This window comes from Quercus suber, unplaced genomic scaffold, assembly GCF_002906115.3.
Source record: "Quercus suber isolate HL8 unplaced genomic scaffold, Cork oak 2.0 scaffold_158, whole genome shotgun sequence".
Taxonomy (NCBI): domain Eukaryota; kingdom Viridiplantae; phylum Streptophyta; class Magnoliopsida; order Fagales; family Fagaceae; genus Quercus; species Quercus suber.
The window spans coordinates 65,797-83,268 of NW_027069619.1; the positions used below are offsets into that span (position 1 = coordinate 65,797).

The 17,472-nt window shown below is 34.0% G+C and overlaps 1 protein-coding gene across 1 annotated transcript; it reads left to right on the plus strand.

The window, feature by feature from the left end:
* The first annotated feature begins 15,875 nt into the window (after positions 1-15,875).
* Positions 15,876-17,136, plus strand: LOC112027225 (ribulose bisphosphate carboxylase small subunit, chloroplastic). Its single transcript, XM_024059894.2, has 3 exons — positions 15,876-16,118; positions 16,399-16,533; positions 16,692-17,136. Exons 1-3 carry the CDS (start codon positions 15,936-15,938, stop codon positions 16,920-16,922), a joined length of 549 nt encoding a protein of 182 aa, XP_023915662.1. The 5' UTR covers positions 15,876-15,935; the 3' UTR covers positions 16,923-17,136.
* The last annotated feature ends 336 nt before the right edge of the window (positions 17,137-17,472 follow it).

Genomic DNA, 17,472 nt, shown 5'->3' on the forward strand with positions numbered 1-17,472 from the left:
CCATTTCTTGAGAATTTTTCACAAGAGGATGAATCCATTAATTTAGAGGATCCCATTTATCAAGTCTTGCCAAGCAATTAGCATTAGTGATTGTGTCATATTGTAGATTTTTTTTTTTCTTTTTATTATTTTTGTCGTTTTGTTTTCTAACCCCTTTTGCAGGTGTTAAAGTTTTTTTTGTTCATATATGTTTATCTCTTCAAGGTACTCTCTGTAATCTCTACTCTTTATTGTTTTTCCTTGTTATCATTGAGGACAATGTAAGTTTTAGGTTTGGGGGAGGAACTTGAGATGATTTGCATTTGGTTTTATTTTATGTTTTTTTTTTTTTGGTTATTTTTAGTGATTTTTGTTTTTGTTTTTAGATTTTATCCAACAAAAAAAAAAAAGTGCTGCTTTAGTAAGAGTTTTAAGTCAAAGTTATTTATGCTACTTCTATCTAAAGAATTCCACTGTTTTTATGTTCAACTATTATACACATGCACTTTAGCCACATGAACATGTTTCTTGGTTGAGAGATAGAAATGACTTTGTAAATCTTGAATATAAAATTAGAGACTATAACCCAAGTGAGTTCTTGAGGCATTCGTTTTTTTAGAGGTTATTTTCTTTTATCTCATTTTTCATTTGGAAGCACATAACTTTTTGTTGCTTAGTCTCATTATTCTTTGATTTAGTCGAATGCTAAGAATTCATCAATTTTATACCACACTTGAATATGTTAAAGTCATGGATTTTGAAGAACTATCCCAATCCTTAAGAGATGATTTTATGCCATCTTTGTTAATTTTCCACTATTATTTTCTTTCTTGACACATTACCGCTAGTCGGTCGTTTGAGCCTATTATTTTAGCCATTCTTTATCAAACCCTTTCCTAAAGTGTTCCAAGAATGAATGCAATCAAATTGTCTTATTACAGTAAATTTGTAGTGAAATAGTTGGAAGAAAAGGAGGACTCACTCAAAAAAAAAAAAAAAAAAAAGAGTCATAAACAGAAAAAGGAAAAATGTTGAAAAAAAAAAGGAATGTGAAAGAGGAAGAAATAGAGAATGATTTGTTGATGAAATTTTGAAGAAAGAAAAGAAAGAAAAAAGTGAAAGTGCAAATATTCAAGAAATTGAGAGAATAAATCTAATGTCATATACTTCAAAGAAGTTTGTCTCTCTAATTATTCTTAGAACACTTTTATTTTTACCTATACCTTTGTTCTAAATTCCTCTCTTTACCCTACATTACTCCCAATGAAAGTCCTATTTGATCTTAAGTGAAGTATGGTTTGGATCTGACATGACTAATCAATGTGTGTGGTGTAATATTCTTAGTGTTTGCATCCTTTCATGAGACTATAAATGATCCTTTATTTGCTTCACCTTTCATCTTATTTATATGTGAATATTAGTCTTTGTTCTATATTATTCTGCTCACATATGTTTGAAGTGTTACACCCTTTTCGGAGTGATTTATTTGTTGAGTGTTAACAATGTGAGTTTGAGTTGAAGCATAACTTGTGGATAGAAATTCAACCATATTTATTTTAAGACTAAGGTGTGTTTGTTTGGCTAAACTATTCACACACTGAGTATGATGGCATGTGGAATATCTTGGTGGTTGTTAGTGTTTTGACCTTTTGATTAATTATTTCTACTAAAGTAATATTTTTTGTTATTCGTCTTTGTCTCGAGTCGCTTAAATTGCTTAGGGCACTAGCAATGAGCTGTTGGAGAGTGTGATAATAGTTAATTTTGCATACTATATATATTATTAGAAACATTATCATACTTATTTGAGTTAATTCATGCATTTTATAGTTATTTTTGGAATAATGCTGAATAATCAATTTTGTGCTTAATTTGAATTTTAATGCTATGAATTTATCTTTTGTAGGATAATGAAATTAAATAAGTGGATTTGTGCAAAGAGAAAAGCTAATGGACTTTAATTTTACAAGGGCCATGATGAAGTCAAGAAGGCCAATCCAATTAAATCAAGTCCAATTGGAGCAAGGAATCAAGGAAATTGGCATTAAAATCCAAGTCCAATTCGGATTAGGATTTCAGCTTGCCACATCAGTTAGTATTGGAGCATACCTTTCGGCTCAAATGTCCAATTGAGATGATTCAAATTGGGCTGGAAAGCTAACTTAAAGGGATACAACTTTTTAGTTACCAAAAGTCTGAATTCTGAAGTTAAATGGGCCACAAACGTCAGTTAAATGAACCTAAAAACCTGAGATTTTCTCCAAACGGGAATTCAACTTGTAATAGGATTCCTTGACCTATTTAAAGGCTCTTTAGGGCAAAATTCAGAAGGGAGCTGCTGTAGAACATAATTTAGGTTTTCTTAAATTTATTTACAATTTTAGTGTTTTATTTGTGTTATGGCTTGCTAGAAGCCTTGCTAAGACAAGGGGTAAAATCCAACCGTTTATTGGTATGTTCTTAACAATTATTTATTGGTTTTAACGATTATGCTTTTATGTTTTTGATTGTTTTACTCATCCAGAAAAGTGTTTAGTTCTGTATAATGTTTTGATTTATTGTAGACTCCGGGCACGTTAAATGCTTAGTATTCCTGCGAACTAATTCAGTAGTTTTGTTTTACCTAAAATCAATCAATTGCATGAAACTACCTTAGAAAATTAATTCTTGAGTTTTTATTGTTAAATCATCCGACTAAAATCATTCTTCGTATAAATTTTAGTTGAGTTATAAAATAAATATTGTTAAGACTACCAATAGATGTGTTGTGTGTGGATCCCTAAACTTTAGTGCCTTAATATATTGTTATTTTTCTCTTAATTTAAATTAATTTTACTAAACCATAAAGAAATCTCTTCAATTAAACTTTATTATTTAGTCTTATTCTCTTGTGGTTTGCTAATCAATTCCCTTTTCCCTGTGGATTCGACCTCGGACTTACTGAGTTATTACTTCACGACAATCCTGCACTTGGGAGCATTATTTAAGTCGCAGGACTTAACTCCGTAGATGGCTAAAAACACCACTTCCAACCCTAAAGCAAAAAAAGTAAGAGCATTATGGAGCAACCCAAGTTTCACAACTATATTTTGTGACCTTTGTGTGGAAGAGACTGAAGTTGGGAATGGAAAAAAAAGGTTCTTCCTTTAGTCCTAGTTGGAACAATTTGGTGTCCAAGTTCTATGATGTGATTGGTAAAAACTATGATAAGGATAAATTAAAAAAAAAAAAAAAAAGGTGGGATACGTTAAAGACAGAATGGAAAGTGTGGAAAAATTGAAGGGTCATGACATAGGTTAAGTTGAGATGCAATATAGGGAACAATTGCTACTAGTGATGATTGGTGGGACATGAAGTTGAAGGTGAGTTGTTCGTATTTTATTAATATGTAGTTAATTGGAGATAATTATGTATATTGTTGTAATATGAGTGTAATGACAATTACATTTTGTAGGATGTACCCAAAGCTTCAAAATTTCAAGAAAAAGGTCTAAAGAATCTACAACAACTTGATAGAATATTTAGGAATTTTGCAGCAACTAGAGTAGCTGCATGGACCCCTTTTTCAAATACGCTACCTCCAACAATGCCATAGGAGGGTGTTGGTGATTCATCTGGTAGCTTCCAATTTAAGCATAATCAATGTGACATGAATATGGACATTGATAGTTTACTACAAGGCCATACTAGTCAATCACGTAGAATAGGTCTTTAAATACTTCTCAAGAGTCACTAATTCAATTAGTAATGTCATGGAGATTGTGAGAACACTTTCTGGAGTGAAGGAAAACCCTAATTTTGTTATTCAAGCTTTCTATGTCTTAATGAAAAGGTCACATAGAGAGATGTTTCCAATGTTCAAGAAGCTAGAGTCATAGCTGCAGTAGCTACAATGAATGATTCTAAAACAAAAGAAGTGACCTACCTTATGTGCTATTATGTATTAGCTTAGGACTAATATTAGCTTTATGTTGTATTAGCTACATTGTATTAACTTTAGACTAATTTATGTGCTATGTTGTATTAACTCGGACTAATCTATGTATAATGTAAATATATTTGAAATTTGTATTAAAGTGTTATTTTTACATTTTAAAAGCAATGGTTGATTATTTGTTACTTTGTTGTATAGGCTACACAAATATGGATGATTATAATGGTAATCATGAGAATAGCTTTATGGAAATATTAATGGAAGGGGATTACAAAAGGCATTGTAATGATGGTGATGACTTAAATGATGGTAATTACAATGATGGTGGCAACTTGAATGATGGTAATTTTAACAATGGTGACAATAATGATGATGGCGATGACAGTGACAATGATGATGACAGTGATAGTTATTTTGACGATAATGATAGCAACAATGATTCTAATAAGGAGTTTTATCAGCTTGTGGCAGTTACATTTGAAGCAGTTGTAACATATTTCAATAAGTACATTAATAAGACTCCTTGTTATGATCTAAACAGGGTGGGTTCAGGTGAAACGTTGTATGGAAGGTAATAAGAAATTATATTACAACATGTTTAGAATGAAAAAACAGGTGCTTCATAATTTGTGTCAAGTTTTAAAAAATGAATATGGACTTCAACATTCAAGGAATATAAGGTTAGAAGAGTCTACAATTATTTGTTTACTGCTACTTGGTCATGGAACATGTAACCTAATGGTTCAAGAAATATTTCAACATTGGTGAAACTATAAGCAGACATTTTGAAAAGATGGTCACTCTTTTGGGCACTAACTTTGCAGCTTCATATATAAAGCCCTTTGATCCAACTTTTAGCGAAGTTCCAACTGTTGGGGAGATAAAAACTTTGGGGAGCTTCCTTGAATAATTAATATAACATATAAAGACACACTTTGTTTCAAAAGGCCTAAGCCCAATGGGTATGTACTCAATTATATTATATTAACTACTCATTCTTCTCATCATTATTCAATGTAAGACTTCACTCACACATGTAACCCAACAATCTCCCCCTCATGTGTGAGTCTTTGCCTTTCTGGCCTTTTCCAAGATCGTTTGTGTGGGCTTCATAAGCTTCCTTGGTGCAATATATTGTCCCCGCTCCAACTGCAAAAGGGACCCATCCTTACTCCATTTGCAAAAGGGTTCCAAGTTCACACTCTTCATTCCTGCTCCAACTGCGAATTGAACCTCGATAACCTTGCCACCTTTACCCCATACTACCATGGGCTCTAATACCACTTTTTAGGGAGATAACACCCTTGGGGTGCTTCCTTGAATAATTAATATAATATATAGAGAAATGCCTTAACCGAAAAGGCCAAGCCCAATGGGTATGTGCTCAATTATGTTATATTAACTAGTCATTCTTCTCATCATTATTCAATTTGGGACTTCACTCACACATTTAACCCAATACCAACCAAATTACAAGACCATCCAATTTATTGGCCACATTTCTAAGTATGTGTTGTATTTTATATTTGAATAAGTTCTATTGTCTCTAAGATAATATAATGCATGTGGAACTGAAAATCATTTATGTTTTTATTCAGATCGCATCAATGCAATTGATGGTACACATGTGGTAGCGGTTGTACTCACTAATAAGTCCATTTCATACTATGGAAGAAAGGGATATCCAACCCAAAATGTGATGGCTGCATGTGACTTTGATATATTATTCACAATTGTTTTGCCTGGATGGGAAGGTTCAGCACACAACACCTCCATTTTTCTTGGTACCATTCGTAAACCAAGTAACAACTTTCCAAACCCATCACCAAGTTTGTAATTGGTTAATCAATTGTTCATTACAATGACATATTGTGTGTGTGTTAATTTAATTGAGTGTTGTTTTATAGGGAAATATTATGTAGTTGATTCTAGATACCCAATGATGAAAGACTATTTGGCACCATACAAGAGGATACCTTACCATCTTCAGGATTTTTGAAAGAGATGTGGAAGATCTAAAAGCAAACATGAAAAATTTGATCATGCTCACTCATTTCTTCGATGTGTGAATGAGTGCACTTTTGGTATGTGAAAGAATAAATAGAGAATTATCATAAACATGTCATCTTTTTCACTCCATATCCAAATACTTATTGTATCTACTGCTAAGGCTCTTCATAATTTTGTTAGACTAAATGATAGGAATGATAGGGGCTTCAATAGTGCCAATCGAGATTCAATTCCTATGAGACAACATAATAGTGAAGTAAGCAATAATTATGAGCAGAACATAAGATCTTTAACAAACCTTGAGATGTTGGTTCCTCATGATTCCATTGCTAATTCCATTTAGGGGGATAATAATTAGTAGTTTTCCTTTTTATTTTTTATAATATCATGTAGTACAATTTAAACTTGGATTATTGGTGTGGATTTTATCATCTTTTTACATTATCATTTTGTGCTCCATGATGATGAAATTTTTTTGAGATTTAATTAATATTGATAAGAAGTCATTAATAGTAATAACAAATAATTATGACACTAAAAAAAACTAACACAAACATTATTAAAATAATACCAATAATATATTTGTTATTATTATTATTAAGAAGTTGACACTATGTCTAAAATAAACTCCCTTATATATACATTGCCATTTTTTGTAATTGACAACACAAACCGCCACTTTTATAAGTGTAGCCAAACACTCAAATTAAAAAAAAAAAAAAAAAAAAAAAAAAAAAAAAAAAAAAAACTTTTTAACAGCTTTTACCAAATACATTCCAAATCCGTTTTCACTACATGTATTACCCAAGGTTGACATTAGCACATATTCAATTTTATTCAAAAATCCAATTAGACCATATTATTCCTTCCCACATAATATTCCTTTGTGTTCTTATACTCTTACAGGAAGTGGGAAACATCCTAATTGCAACTTTGTTGGATTCTAACTCCTAACATTTTAATTTTTATAGTCCTTTGGCATAGTACTCCGTCTATTAATTTATATTGATACCGATTGAAAGGGGTTTTCCATTTTTTCTTTTCTACAAGAAAAATAAAATTATGTATCCTTCTGAAAGTCATTCGTGGCTATACAATAAAAGAGCATTAGCAATGATGAAGCTATATTGTCAAATTGCTATTTTTAGCACCACAAATAACAACAACTAAGCTACATCAATAGTGTTATTGTTAAAAATTTTAACAAACTTGCTATATGCCATCTTTGGCAATCTACTGTAGCAACAAAGGGATAAAAATAAAAAAAATTTATTTTGTCTTTCTCTTCTCTCACTAAAAATCATTCTCTCTTTTTTCTCTCTTTCTCTCTTCAGTCTTCTCTCCTTTTTTCCTTTTTTCTTTTTCTCTCCTGTGCCTCCCCTTCTCCCTCTTGACTGGACCAAGCCTTTCTTCTCTTCACACTTGCCTTTGGGTTCATTGAAATCGTCTGTGTGGGTTCGTTGTGTGGGTCAGTGTGGTGGGTTCGTGATGTCCCCTTTCTCTCTCTCTCTCTCTCTCTCTCTCTCTCTCTCTATTTGTTGGGTTCTAAGACTTTAGGTTTAAATGTATTAGAGCTTAATTTTGTAATGTTGGCAAACCATGATCAAAATGTTTAGTCTTGTTTTAGATTTGCTCAAAGTATGTTTAAGTGTAAAGTTAGAGTCGAGTCTACTACAGGATTTACTGTGTAAATCTGCTTGGCTCGATCGATCGAAACTCATGCAAATTGTTTTTCTGTAGAATTTTCCAACCTAGCCCAAGCTCGTTTGATGTGTAAGGTTTTATGTTTTGCCTTATGTATAAAAGGGAAACCCTAGCCACGTTTTGTGGTTGCTCTTTATGTTGTGTGTGTGAGTCTCTTGTGATATCTAGAGGTGTTTACCTTCATACACACTTAGGGTTTTCAAGATCTAGATTGATGTCGAGAGCTTGATGATTAATTCAGTTGCAGTTTCAAGAGTTTAAAGATACATAAACGGGAATGCTTGTACTTGCTATGAATCCAAGAAAGAAGTAGTCTGTGGACTCGAAGCTGTCATGTGGTCATGTAGTAAGTTTTCTACTCGATGTAGTAATAGGACGTTAGTGGTCTAAGTCGCTATTATGTAAATTCAATTCTTTCATAGTGGACCTATTTTGCCTTAAGGATAGCTAGACTAAATCCTCCCTAGATTTTTTCGGTTTGGTTTTCCTGGGTTATCATATCGTTATGTTATTTATTTTCTGCACTTTACAATGATATGATATATTTGTGTTTACCTATATCTGATAATTTGACTAAGTAATCACTTGGCTAATTAACTATGTTAATCTGGTTGTGTTTTAAGGGGTCTAAAAACGTACAAATGGTATCAGAGTAGGTTAGCTCTAATGTTTAGATCCTTTGATCTAAGAGTTGATCCTTGACCCCCATTGTCATGGAACATGGTCACTCTCTTGTTATCCCACCTCATTTTGATGGGAATAATTATGCTTATTGGAAAGTAAGGATGAAAGCATTCCTGAAATCTATTGATGAGAGAGTTTGGAATTCCGTTGAATACAGATGGGAGAAGCCCACTACTCCAGTGAGTGAGTGACAAACTTTTCAAAAAGAAGCAGCCACTTCTAATAGCAAAGTAATGAATGCTATTTATAATGCTATTTCTATGGAGGAATTCAAGAGAATCTCTAATGTTAAGGTTGCTCATACTGCTTGGAATATTATCCAAACTGTGCATGAAGGCACACAGGCAGTTAAAATCAATAAGTTGTAGTAGTTAACAACTAGATTTGAAAGCATTAGGATGTCTGATGATGAAACTTTTGATGAATTCTATGCTGAACTTAATGATATTGTCAATTCTGCTTATAATTTGGGTGAAATCTATGATCAACCTAAGATTGTTAGGAAGATTCTTAGATCTTTGACTGAGAATTTTATACACAAAGTGATTGCCATCACTGAACTTGTAGGATCTCTTCAGTCCTATAAGTTGGACCTACCTAAGACAAGCAAATCCAAATCAATGGCTCTTAAGTCCGTTGATAATGTTGATGTGAAAGGATTTGATGATAAACTCTCTGTTACAATGAGTCTAGTAGTGATGAGATGAAAACTTCATTATTTTCACTGCTACTGCTGTAGTTGATGAAAATGCTGCTGTTGAGGAGAACCCTTTTGATGGGGAACTCTATGAGGATGCAGATTTGAAGAAGCCTATAATAAACTTTGCAAAGTTGCTGCAAAGAATGCTATGAGTGTTGATTTAGACTTAAAGAAAATTGCATCTCTTGAACTTGATAAGAAAAATTTGCTTGTGAAACTGTTTAATGCTAATGAATTGTTGAATAATGTGAAAATTGAGAACATGCTTTTGCTTGATAAAGTTAAGAATTTGGAACTTGAATTATCTATGGTTAGAGAACAAACTAATAGGTCTGCAAGCTCCAAACTTAATCACATTCTGAGTGTTCAAAAGTCTCTCTCAAACAAAACTGGTTTAGGCTTTGTAGAAAGCATATTTGTGCCTGAAACTATTCCACAAACTTTGTTTCTTCTTCTGAACCTCCCGTGAGTGAGGTTGTCAAACCAATTGAAGTTATACCTCCTAGGAAATTAGGGTTGATTTTCAAGAATCTAAACCTAAGACTCTTAACCCTCCTAAGGGCAAGTTACATGATAGACCTGCATGGGTTTGTCATATTTGTGGAAAGTCTGGGCATATTTGTCCAAACTGTTTCAAGTTGCAAGCTGCTAAGCGAGCAAATAAGCCAGAAGTACCTATGCCTCAAGCACAAGATCTTATGATACTTATTGGTGAGTTGGTAAAAGCTTTAAACCTTTATTCCAATCTTGGAGTTACTCAGAATTCAAATATGAATAACAACTCCAATGCTAGAGTTGCATTTAAAAAGTTTTTGATGCAAAAAGCTCGATCTAATTGAGTTTTTCTGACATAGTCCTTGTGCTTCATCGCTTTACTCTTTGTGACTTTTGTTCTTTGTTGTTTTTGTTTTCTTTGCTTTTCTAGGATTTGCATTGCATAACATTAATGCATTTCATTCTAGGTTGTTTTTGTTATTTCTTTTCACCAAAAAAAAAAAAAAAAAGAGAGAAAAGGGAAGTAAAATATGTTTTGCATTATTTCTTGGATTTGACATCAAGGTTGGCCAATTTATCTTTACATTACATGTTTATGTATCTTATTTAGCTTAGATGAGCTTATTTTATTGCACTTTACTAGTTTGAGCTTTGTAATACATGTTGTGTAGGAAGATGTTTATAGTTTTTGATCACATGATCTTGATCTTGAAGTCACATGCCTTTGATTGCTGGACTTGATCTTATTGAGAAAGGCATAAATAACCATCTCACCACTGTTTACTAGCTAATCATGAACACCTTAGTGCATATCATAAGATTTTGTGTTCGAGAAAGTGTAGCATATGCACAAAAAGAATATAAGGTGTAGCTCGGTTTAAATGCTAAAATTGGTGTGTACATTATTGGACTATAATTAAATCAATCAACAAAATTGGTGTGTACATTAANGATTAATTTGATCATTATATACTATTATCTATCTTAAGTAATGATCAATTGATAAAATTTTTGAGTTTTTTGAAAGTGGGTTTTTAAAATTTGGGGTTTTTGATATAAGCTCTATGCTCAAGCCAATTTTGTAATTTTAAAATGCAATTGAACTTATTTTCACTGCATTAGAGCATGCATCATTTGTTGCTATTGTTTATGCATCATATAGATTGTTATTTTCTATATTTTTGTGCTAACTTGCAGTCTGCCCTTAGTTTTTTTTTTTTTTTTCCTCTATCTCTTTTATGTCTGTCCTTTTGACCCTTAGCATCATGGTTAGGAAGACTAAAGCTCATAGGACCTCCACCTCTACTTCTTCTCCTTCCTTTGATAGTGAGAGGTTCCTTAGTGAGAAAAACCAGGAAACTTATGAGAAGCTTAACATTCATAGGAATGTATGGGTTGAGAGGAAGGCCGTTTTAGATGAGTTAGACGGTGAGATTCAAAGAAACTTTGAGTGTAGGGGTTGATTTCCTTTGTTGGACATTTCACATCCCGCTGCAATTGCCTTGATCAGAGAGTTCTATTTGAACCTCTCGGTCCACTCCTATGATTCCAACACTCAGGTGAAGAGTTGGATACGGGGTGAAGAGTACACCATTACTCCTTCAGTGGTGGCTGATGCTCTTGGGGTGCCACTGGTCCAGCATCCTGTTTATCCTTACGATGAGTCTCCTCCCCTAGATGACATTATGTAATTTATTACTGGTACTTATATCCAGTGGGGTTCTAATCATTGGATCACCTTTCACGAGTTAACCGAGATTCATTATCTCTTTTTCCAGCTTTCTTGCCATTCCATTTGGCCTATCTCTTACCTGCACACTATTCCTTTGGAGAGATGTGCATTTTTGTATGCGTTTGTCACAGATGCTCCTATGAGCTTTCCTCATCTTCTCATTCATTCTTTGATTGAGGTTCATAGGAGTAGTTCTACTACTCATGCTCTTTTCTTTCCTGCTTTCATTCATAGGATTTTTTTACATTTAGGATTAAAGCAGTTTCCGGCGTCTGAGCTCATTCATATCATAGCTCCTATAGGTGCTACCTTTCTTAGGCAGAGGGCTACTCAGATGCGAGCTAGCTCTAAACGACTTAAAGTCGATTCTTCCTCTTCTGGTGCACCTTTTCCTCCTTCTACTTTAGGTGATCCGGCTGCAGATGCTTATGTTGATTCAACCGCTGCTACTGTTCCTCCACCTTCTGCTTTGGATGTCGTTAGCATTCGTCAAGATTTGGACATTGTCCTGACCATTCAGGCGGCTCATGGTCAGCTATTGGTGGACGTGCTTACCCAGCTTTAGGCTTTGTGAGTAGATTTGGTGAGTTTTAGACGATCACCTTCGCCACCTCCTTTTGATGATGAGTGATTGCGCTTTGGCAATTCGTCACAAAAAGGGGGGGTACATATGGATAGGAGATTTTGTTGATAGGGGGAGATTTTGTTTTCTGTTTTGGAGCTGTGGAGCTTTAGATTGTATCTAGGTGCTTCATCATGTATTTATATTTTTTGGTTCATGATTTATTTTGTTTTAGTTGAGTTGTCTATGATAGGGGGATATATTATGATGTGTTAATTTCTATTTCTTGTTTAACATTGTGCTACATTGATTATTGATTTATATTTATGAGGTTATTCATGATATATGTCTTATAGTTTATGTTATGTGAAATTAAGAATTTATTTTGTTTTACTTGTATTTTTCACACATGCGTTTTTGCATTTGTTAAGTGTTACAGGAATATACAAGTTGATTCAGTCGTGCTGCTGTCTACACTTGCAACTGATAGATAATAGTTAGGTTGAATTTGTTGTGTTGGGCAATGTTTTTGTAATGGGCTTTTTTTGTAACTTTGAGCACTTTGTCTAGTTTGTGTTTTGTTATGGATTGCCAAAGGGAGAGTTTGTTGGGTTCTAAAATTTAGGTTTAAATGTATTAGAACTTCATTTTGTAATATTGGCAAACCATGATCAAAACGTTTACTCTTATTTTAGACTTGGTTAAAGTATGTTTAAGTGTAAAGTTGGAATCGAGTGTACTGCAAGATTTACTGTGTAAATTTGCCTGGCTCGATTGATCGAAAATTAGACTCAATCGATCAAAGCTCATGCAGATTTTTTTTTTACAGAATTTTCCAACTTACCCTAAGCCCGTTTGACGTGTAGGGTTTTATGTTTTGCCTTATGTATAAAAGGGAAAACTCTAGCCACGTTTTGTGGTTACTTTTTATGCTGTGTGTGTGAATCTCTTGTGAAATCTAGAAGTGTTTGCCTTCATACACACTTAGGATTTTCAAGATCTAGATTGATGTCGAGAGCTTAATGATCAATTAAGTTGCAATTTTAAGAGCTTAAAGATACACAACCAAGAGAGCTTGTACTTACTGTGAATCCAAGAAAGAAGTAGTCCGTGGACTCAGAGCTATCATGTGGTCAATATAGTAAGTTTCCTACTCGAGGTAGCAACAGGATGTTAGTGGTCGAAATCGCTATTGTGTAAAATTCAATTCTTTCATAGTGGATCTATTTTACCTTGAGGATAGATAGGTTAAATCCTCCCCAGGTTTTTTTTCGGTTTGATTTTCCTAGGTTATCTTATCGTTTTGTTATTTATTTTTCCACACTCTACAATGATATGATATATTTGTGTTAACCTAGATCTGATAATTTGACTAAGTAATCACTTGGCTAATTAACTAAGTCAATCTAGTTGTGTTTTAAGGGGTCTAAAAATGTACACTATTTTTAATGTCAATGGTTGGGTTATGTTGGTTTGGCAATGATTGGGTTTTGGTCACAGTGGTGGGGTTGGATTGGGTTGTTGTGGTGGGGTTTGATTACAATGGTGGGGTTGGATTGGGTTGTTAGTTGTGGCAGTGGTGGTAGGTTGTTGATCGGGCTGTGGGTTGCAATGGATGTGATGGATTGTTGATTGGGTTGTGGGTCACACCATGGGTTGCAGTGGTGGTGGGTTGTTGTGGGTGTGGTGGGTTATCTTGTGGCAGTTGGGATGGATTTCGATTGGGGTCGTTTGTAATGTGTTGATGGTCGGTGGTGTTGTGGTTGGTGGGTTTGTAGTGAGTTTCGATTGGGGAAGAAAGGTTTGGTAGGTCAGCTTGTAGTGGAAGAGAGAGAGACATAGAGAAAGGTTTGGTGGGTCAACTTGTGGCGGAAGAGAGAGAGAGAGACAGAGAGGAAGAGAGAAATAGATGAAGAATAAATAAAGAGGGGTAAATTGCAAATTACACCCCTAAAGTTTGGAGCTAATTGGATTTTACACCTTGAAGTTTCAAAATTTGGATTTTACCCCTTGACCTTTGGGGGTGTTTGGATTTTACACCCTGACGTTTCAAAATTAGGATTTTAACTCCTACATTTTAGGGGTGTTTGGATTTTACCTCCTAAAGTTTGGGGATGCTTGGATTTTACACCCGAAAGTTTCATAATTTTGAGATATAAAATCCAGACAAACAATGAGCCTAGACAGATTTTCTCTTCGTGCCATAACTAATTAAGTTCAGCAACAGCCCCTTTTTGTTTTAGGTAAACAAAAACAAAGAAAAAAAGAAAGAAAGAAACAAAGAAGGGAAAAGACAAGACAAGCAACCTATACAGATTTTCTCTTCAAGGCTTCATGCCATAACTAATTGAGTTCAGCAACAGGCCAACTAGTAGAATGGCGTCAAAAAATGAATACAAATGCATGGTGCTCGAATGTTCTTGGTATTGTATTCTATAAATTGTAGTTCGTCCTCATTTTATTTTGATATTACTAGTCTACAAGTTGGACTCTAGTGGACACCAAACTGTCAACATAGAGAAAAAATTTTTTATTGAAATAATTGATTATGGAAGGTAAATGTTTCCGAACTAATAGAGTAAATCTGAAAAAGTCATCGCAAGTTTAGAGTAAGTTGGAAACCAATATATGAACACAAAGAAATACCTAGCTATCCATGCAATATTAACACATTTTGAGTTATTATAGGTGGCTTTTGTTGACTCGAAGTCACTAACCTAACCCCAGAAATGAGCAATATGTTGCCGGCCGGTATATATAACCTTGCAATTCTCACTATTTTAATTTACTTTTATATGTTATAAGTCCATAGTTGAGGGAGGGATGATTTGAATTGTAGATGTCTCTATTAAAAATACCAAAAAATATGTTAGTTGAGTTATGAGACTCTTGGCCAATCATCATCCATTTATAAAAGTTGCATGAAGTTTCACTATACATACATAAAGTCTTTTTACATGGGAAGTAGCTACCTATCAAAATTCAGAAGTAATTTTGTAGATTTTTACGAAGATCACTCTTAAACTTTGACATGAGTTTCAAGTCTAATTCTTATAATTTCAATTTTAGCAATTGTCTCTTGAATACTCGAAGAGTTGAAAGCCCAATCGGAGAAGCTCTTGGTAACAGGATTGTGGGTTCTTGACTAGATATGTCTATAGTGCCACAGTTGTCAAACCTAAGGCGGATGTAAGGATAACTACTAAAGAAAGAGAAGAAACTAAAAACATAAAAAATGAGACTGCTCAAATTTTAACCAAAAAAAATATATTAATAAAAAATTTGATTTGTCACAAGTCTAATATTGCAAGAGTATATTTTTCAAACTAAAAGTCTAAGAACCAAATTGATATTCATATCAAAGTGTAAGGGTGACATCTATAAACAACCACAAAGAAAAAAAAATCATTTAAGTCTTTCAACTTTTCAAAATGGGAGGACTTAATTAGTACTATCGATTGGTGAGATTGTGTGAAATAAGTTTGACAAGTATATAAATATCATACTAACTTGTAGAAATACTCATGCAAGTAGCATTTACGCTGATTATTTACTTCTTTTTTACTTGAAAATGTTTTGCCCCAACCTCATATTGCAGGTCCAAAATGGCTTGCAATGTCCCAAGATGAACTTGACTTGTTCAACTAAGGGACCAAGGGCAATATTTAACTTGACACACAGAATAAGTCCGAGCAGGTACCTATCAAAAAAAAAAAAAAAAAGGGTCCGAGAAGGTATGGTCTTAAACGGGCAGTACATTATTACATAAGATGAGGGCAAAGTCTGAAAGAGAACGCAAGGAAAAGGCTGACTGACCAGAAATAAACTTAACCACCATCACTCATTCTTGCCCTCTTGGATGAGATAAGATTATGTAGCTCCTGCCACGTGGCACTGTCATTGTGGTGCTTAACGATAAGGCTAGATGCAAAAAAAATTCCTGTTTCATGTGGCCATAATGGTGTAATGTCATCAAGTATACGATCCAATGGTGAAATTTTGTTTGAAATTAAGTCCATCAATTTGTGACCACAGGATATGAACTATCCAATTTATACCATTATATATAGGAAGTGAGAGTAGAAGCTTTGCAACTCTAGCAAAGGATTTTGAGAAGTAAAGGAGAAAGAAAGAAATGGCTTCCTCAATTCTTACCTCCGCTACCGTCGCCCCCGTTAACCGGGCTACCCTGGCTCAAGCCAGCATGGTCGCACCATTCACTGGCCTCAAGTCTAACGCAGCCTTCCCAGTCACCCAAAAGACCAACAATGACATCACCTCTCTTGCAAGCAATGGTGGAAGAGTGCAATGCATGCAGGTACCTTATGAATTTGAAGCTAGATTAAGTATTTATGAATTGAAAAATAATATAGAAAGGTTGCATGTAATACGTATGCATATTTTAGTAGATACATTTACCAATTTTAAAAGTACTTTTAATATTTCTAAGAGTGTACTTAGTTTGTCATGATTTTCACTCAATTAAATTGCAAGAATAATATATACTGTAGTTGAAAAAAAAAAAACCAAATTGTGTATATATATATATATATTTTGAAGTTGTTTACTAAATTAGATTAAACTTCGTTATATTGCAGGTGTGGCCTCCACTTGGAAAAAAGAAGTTTGAGACTCTTTCCTACCTTCCACCACTTACTGCTGATTCATTGGCTAAGGAAGTAGACTACCTTCTTCGAAAGGGATGGGTTCCTTGCTTAGAATTTGAGTTGGAGGTCATTGAAGTTCTCTTTATCATTCATTTTCATTAACTTTTATATATATATATATATATATATATGTTCCTAATTAAGTTGATTAGAATAACACAAAATTTATATACGTATACATGTAGTTACTGATGGTTAACAATTGAATTATTATGTGTATGTAGCACCCCTTTGTGTACCGTGAGAACCACAGGTCACCAGGGTACTATGATGGACGCTACTGGGTGATGTGGAAGCTTCCCATGTTTGGATGCACCGATTCCTCTCAGGTGTTGAGGGAGCTTGAGGAGGTCAAGAAGGCTTACCCCAATGCCTTTGTCCGAATCATTGGATTCGACAACGTGCGTCAAGTGCAGTGCATCAGTTTCATTGCTTACAAGCCTCCTGGCTTCTAAGATGTTTATTATCATTCTCTAAATGTACCCTTTTTGAGGGTTGATTTGTTTAAATTGTATTTTTAGGCTTTCAAAAGACATTTCTGTTTCACTTTCGAGACAATTCGCTCTGTTTTGAATTTGTGTTTTTCGGATTTCCCATGGAATGGATGAGAACTGATTAATAAAATTGGCTAGTTTCTTGCCAATTCCATGAAGGAACTCTTGCTATCAAGTTAAACTTTTGTCTGTGACTGAAATAGCTTTCTTTTCTTTTCTTTTCAGCTATGTTGTGTATTTTTTTTTCCTTTTTTGAATTTTGTGTGATGAATTTCAGGTATATTTTGTTCTCTGCTTAGTTTTATTTTCTTCATTTTCCCACATGTATCAAATGCTGAAGAAATTATTTCGAACACCTAGTGTATCATACCTCCGTATTATACAACGGTAGGTCTTGTGTACATATAAAACCTATTTTTATATAAGAGGATAATGTAATGCATCAGTTACACTGGATAATTTCAACTCATTTTATATTGTCTGATGCTCCTTGACATACAAGATAAGTTTT

Coding starts and splice junctions, on each gene's coding strand:
- LOC112027225 (XM_024059894.2), top strand. CDS start 15,936: ATGGCTTCCTCAATTCTTACCTCCGCTACCGTCGCCCCCGTTAACCGG. Junction 16,119..16,398: donor GAAGAGTGCAATGCATGCAG/GTACCTTATGAA, acceptor GTTATATTGCAG/GTGTGGCCTCCACTTGGAAA. Junction 16,534..16,691: donor GCTTAGAATTTGAGTTGGAG/GTCATTGAAGTT, acceptor ATGTGTATGTAG/CACCCCTTTGTGTACCGTGA.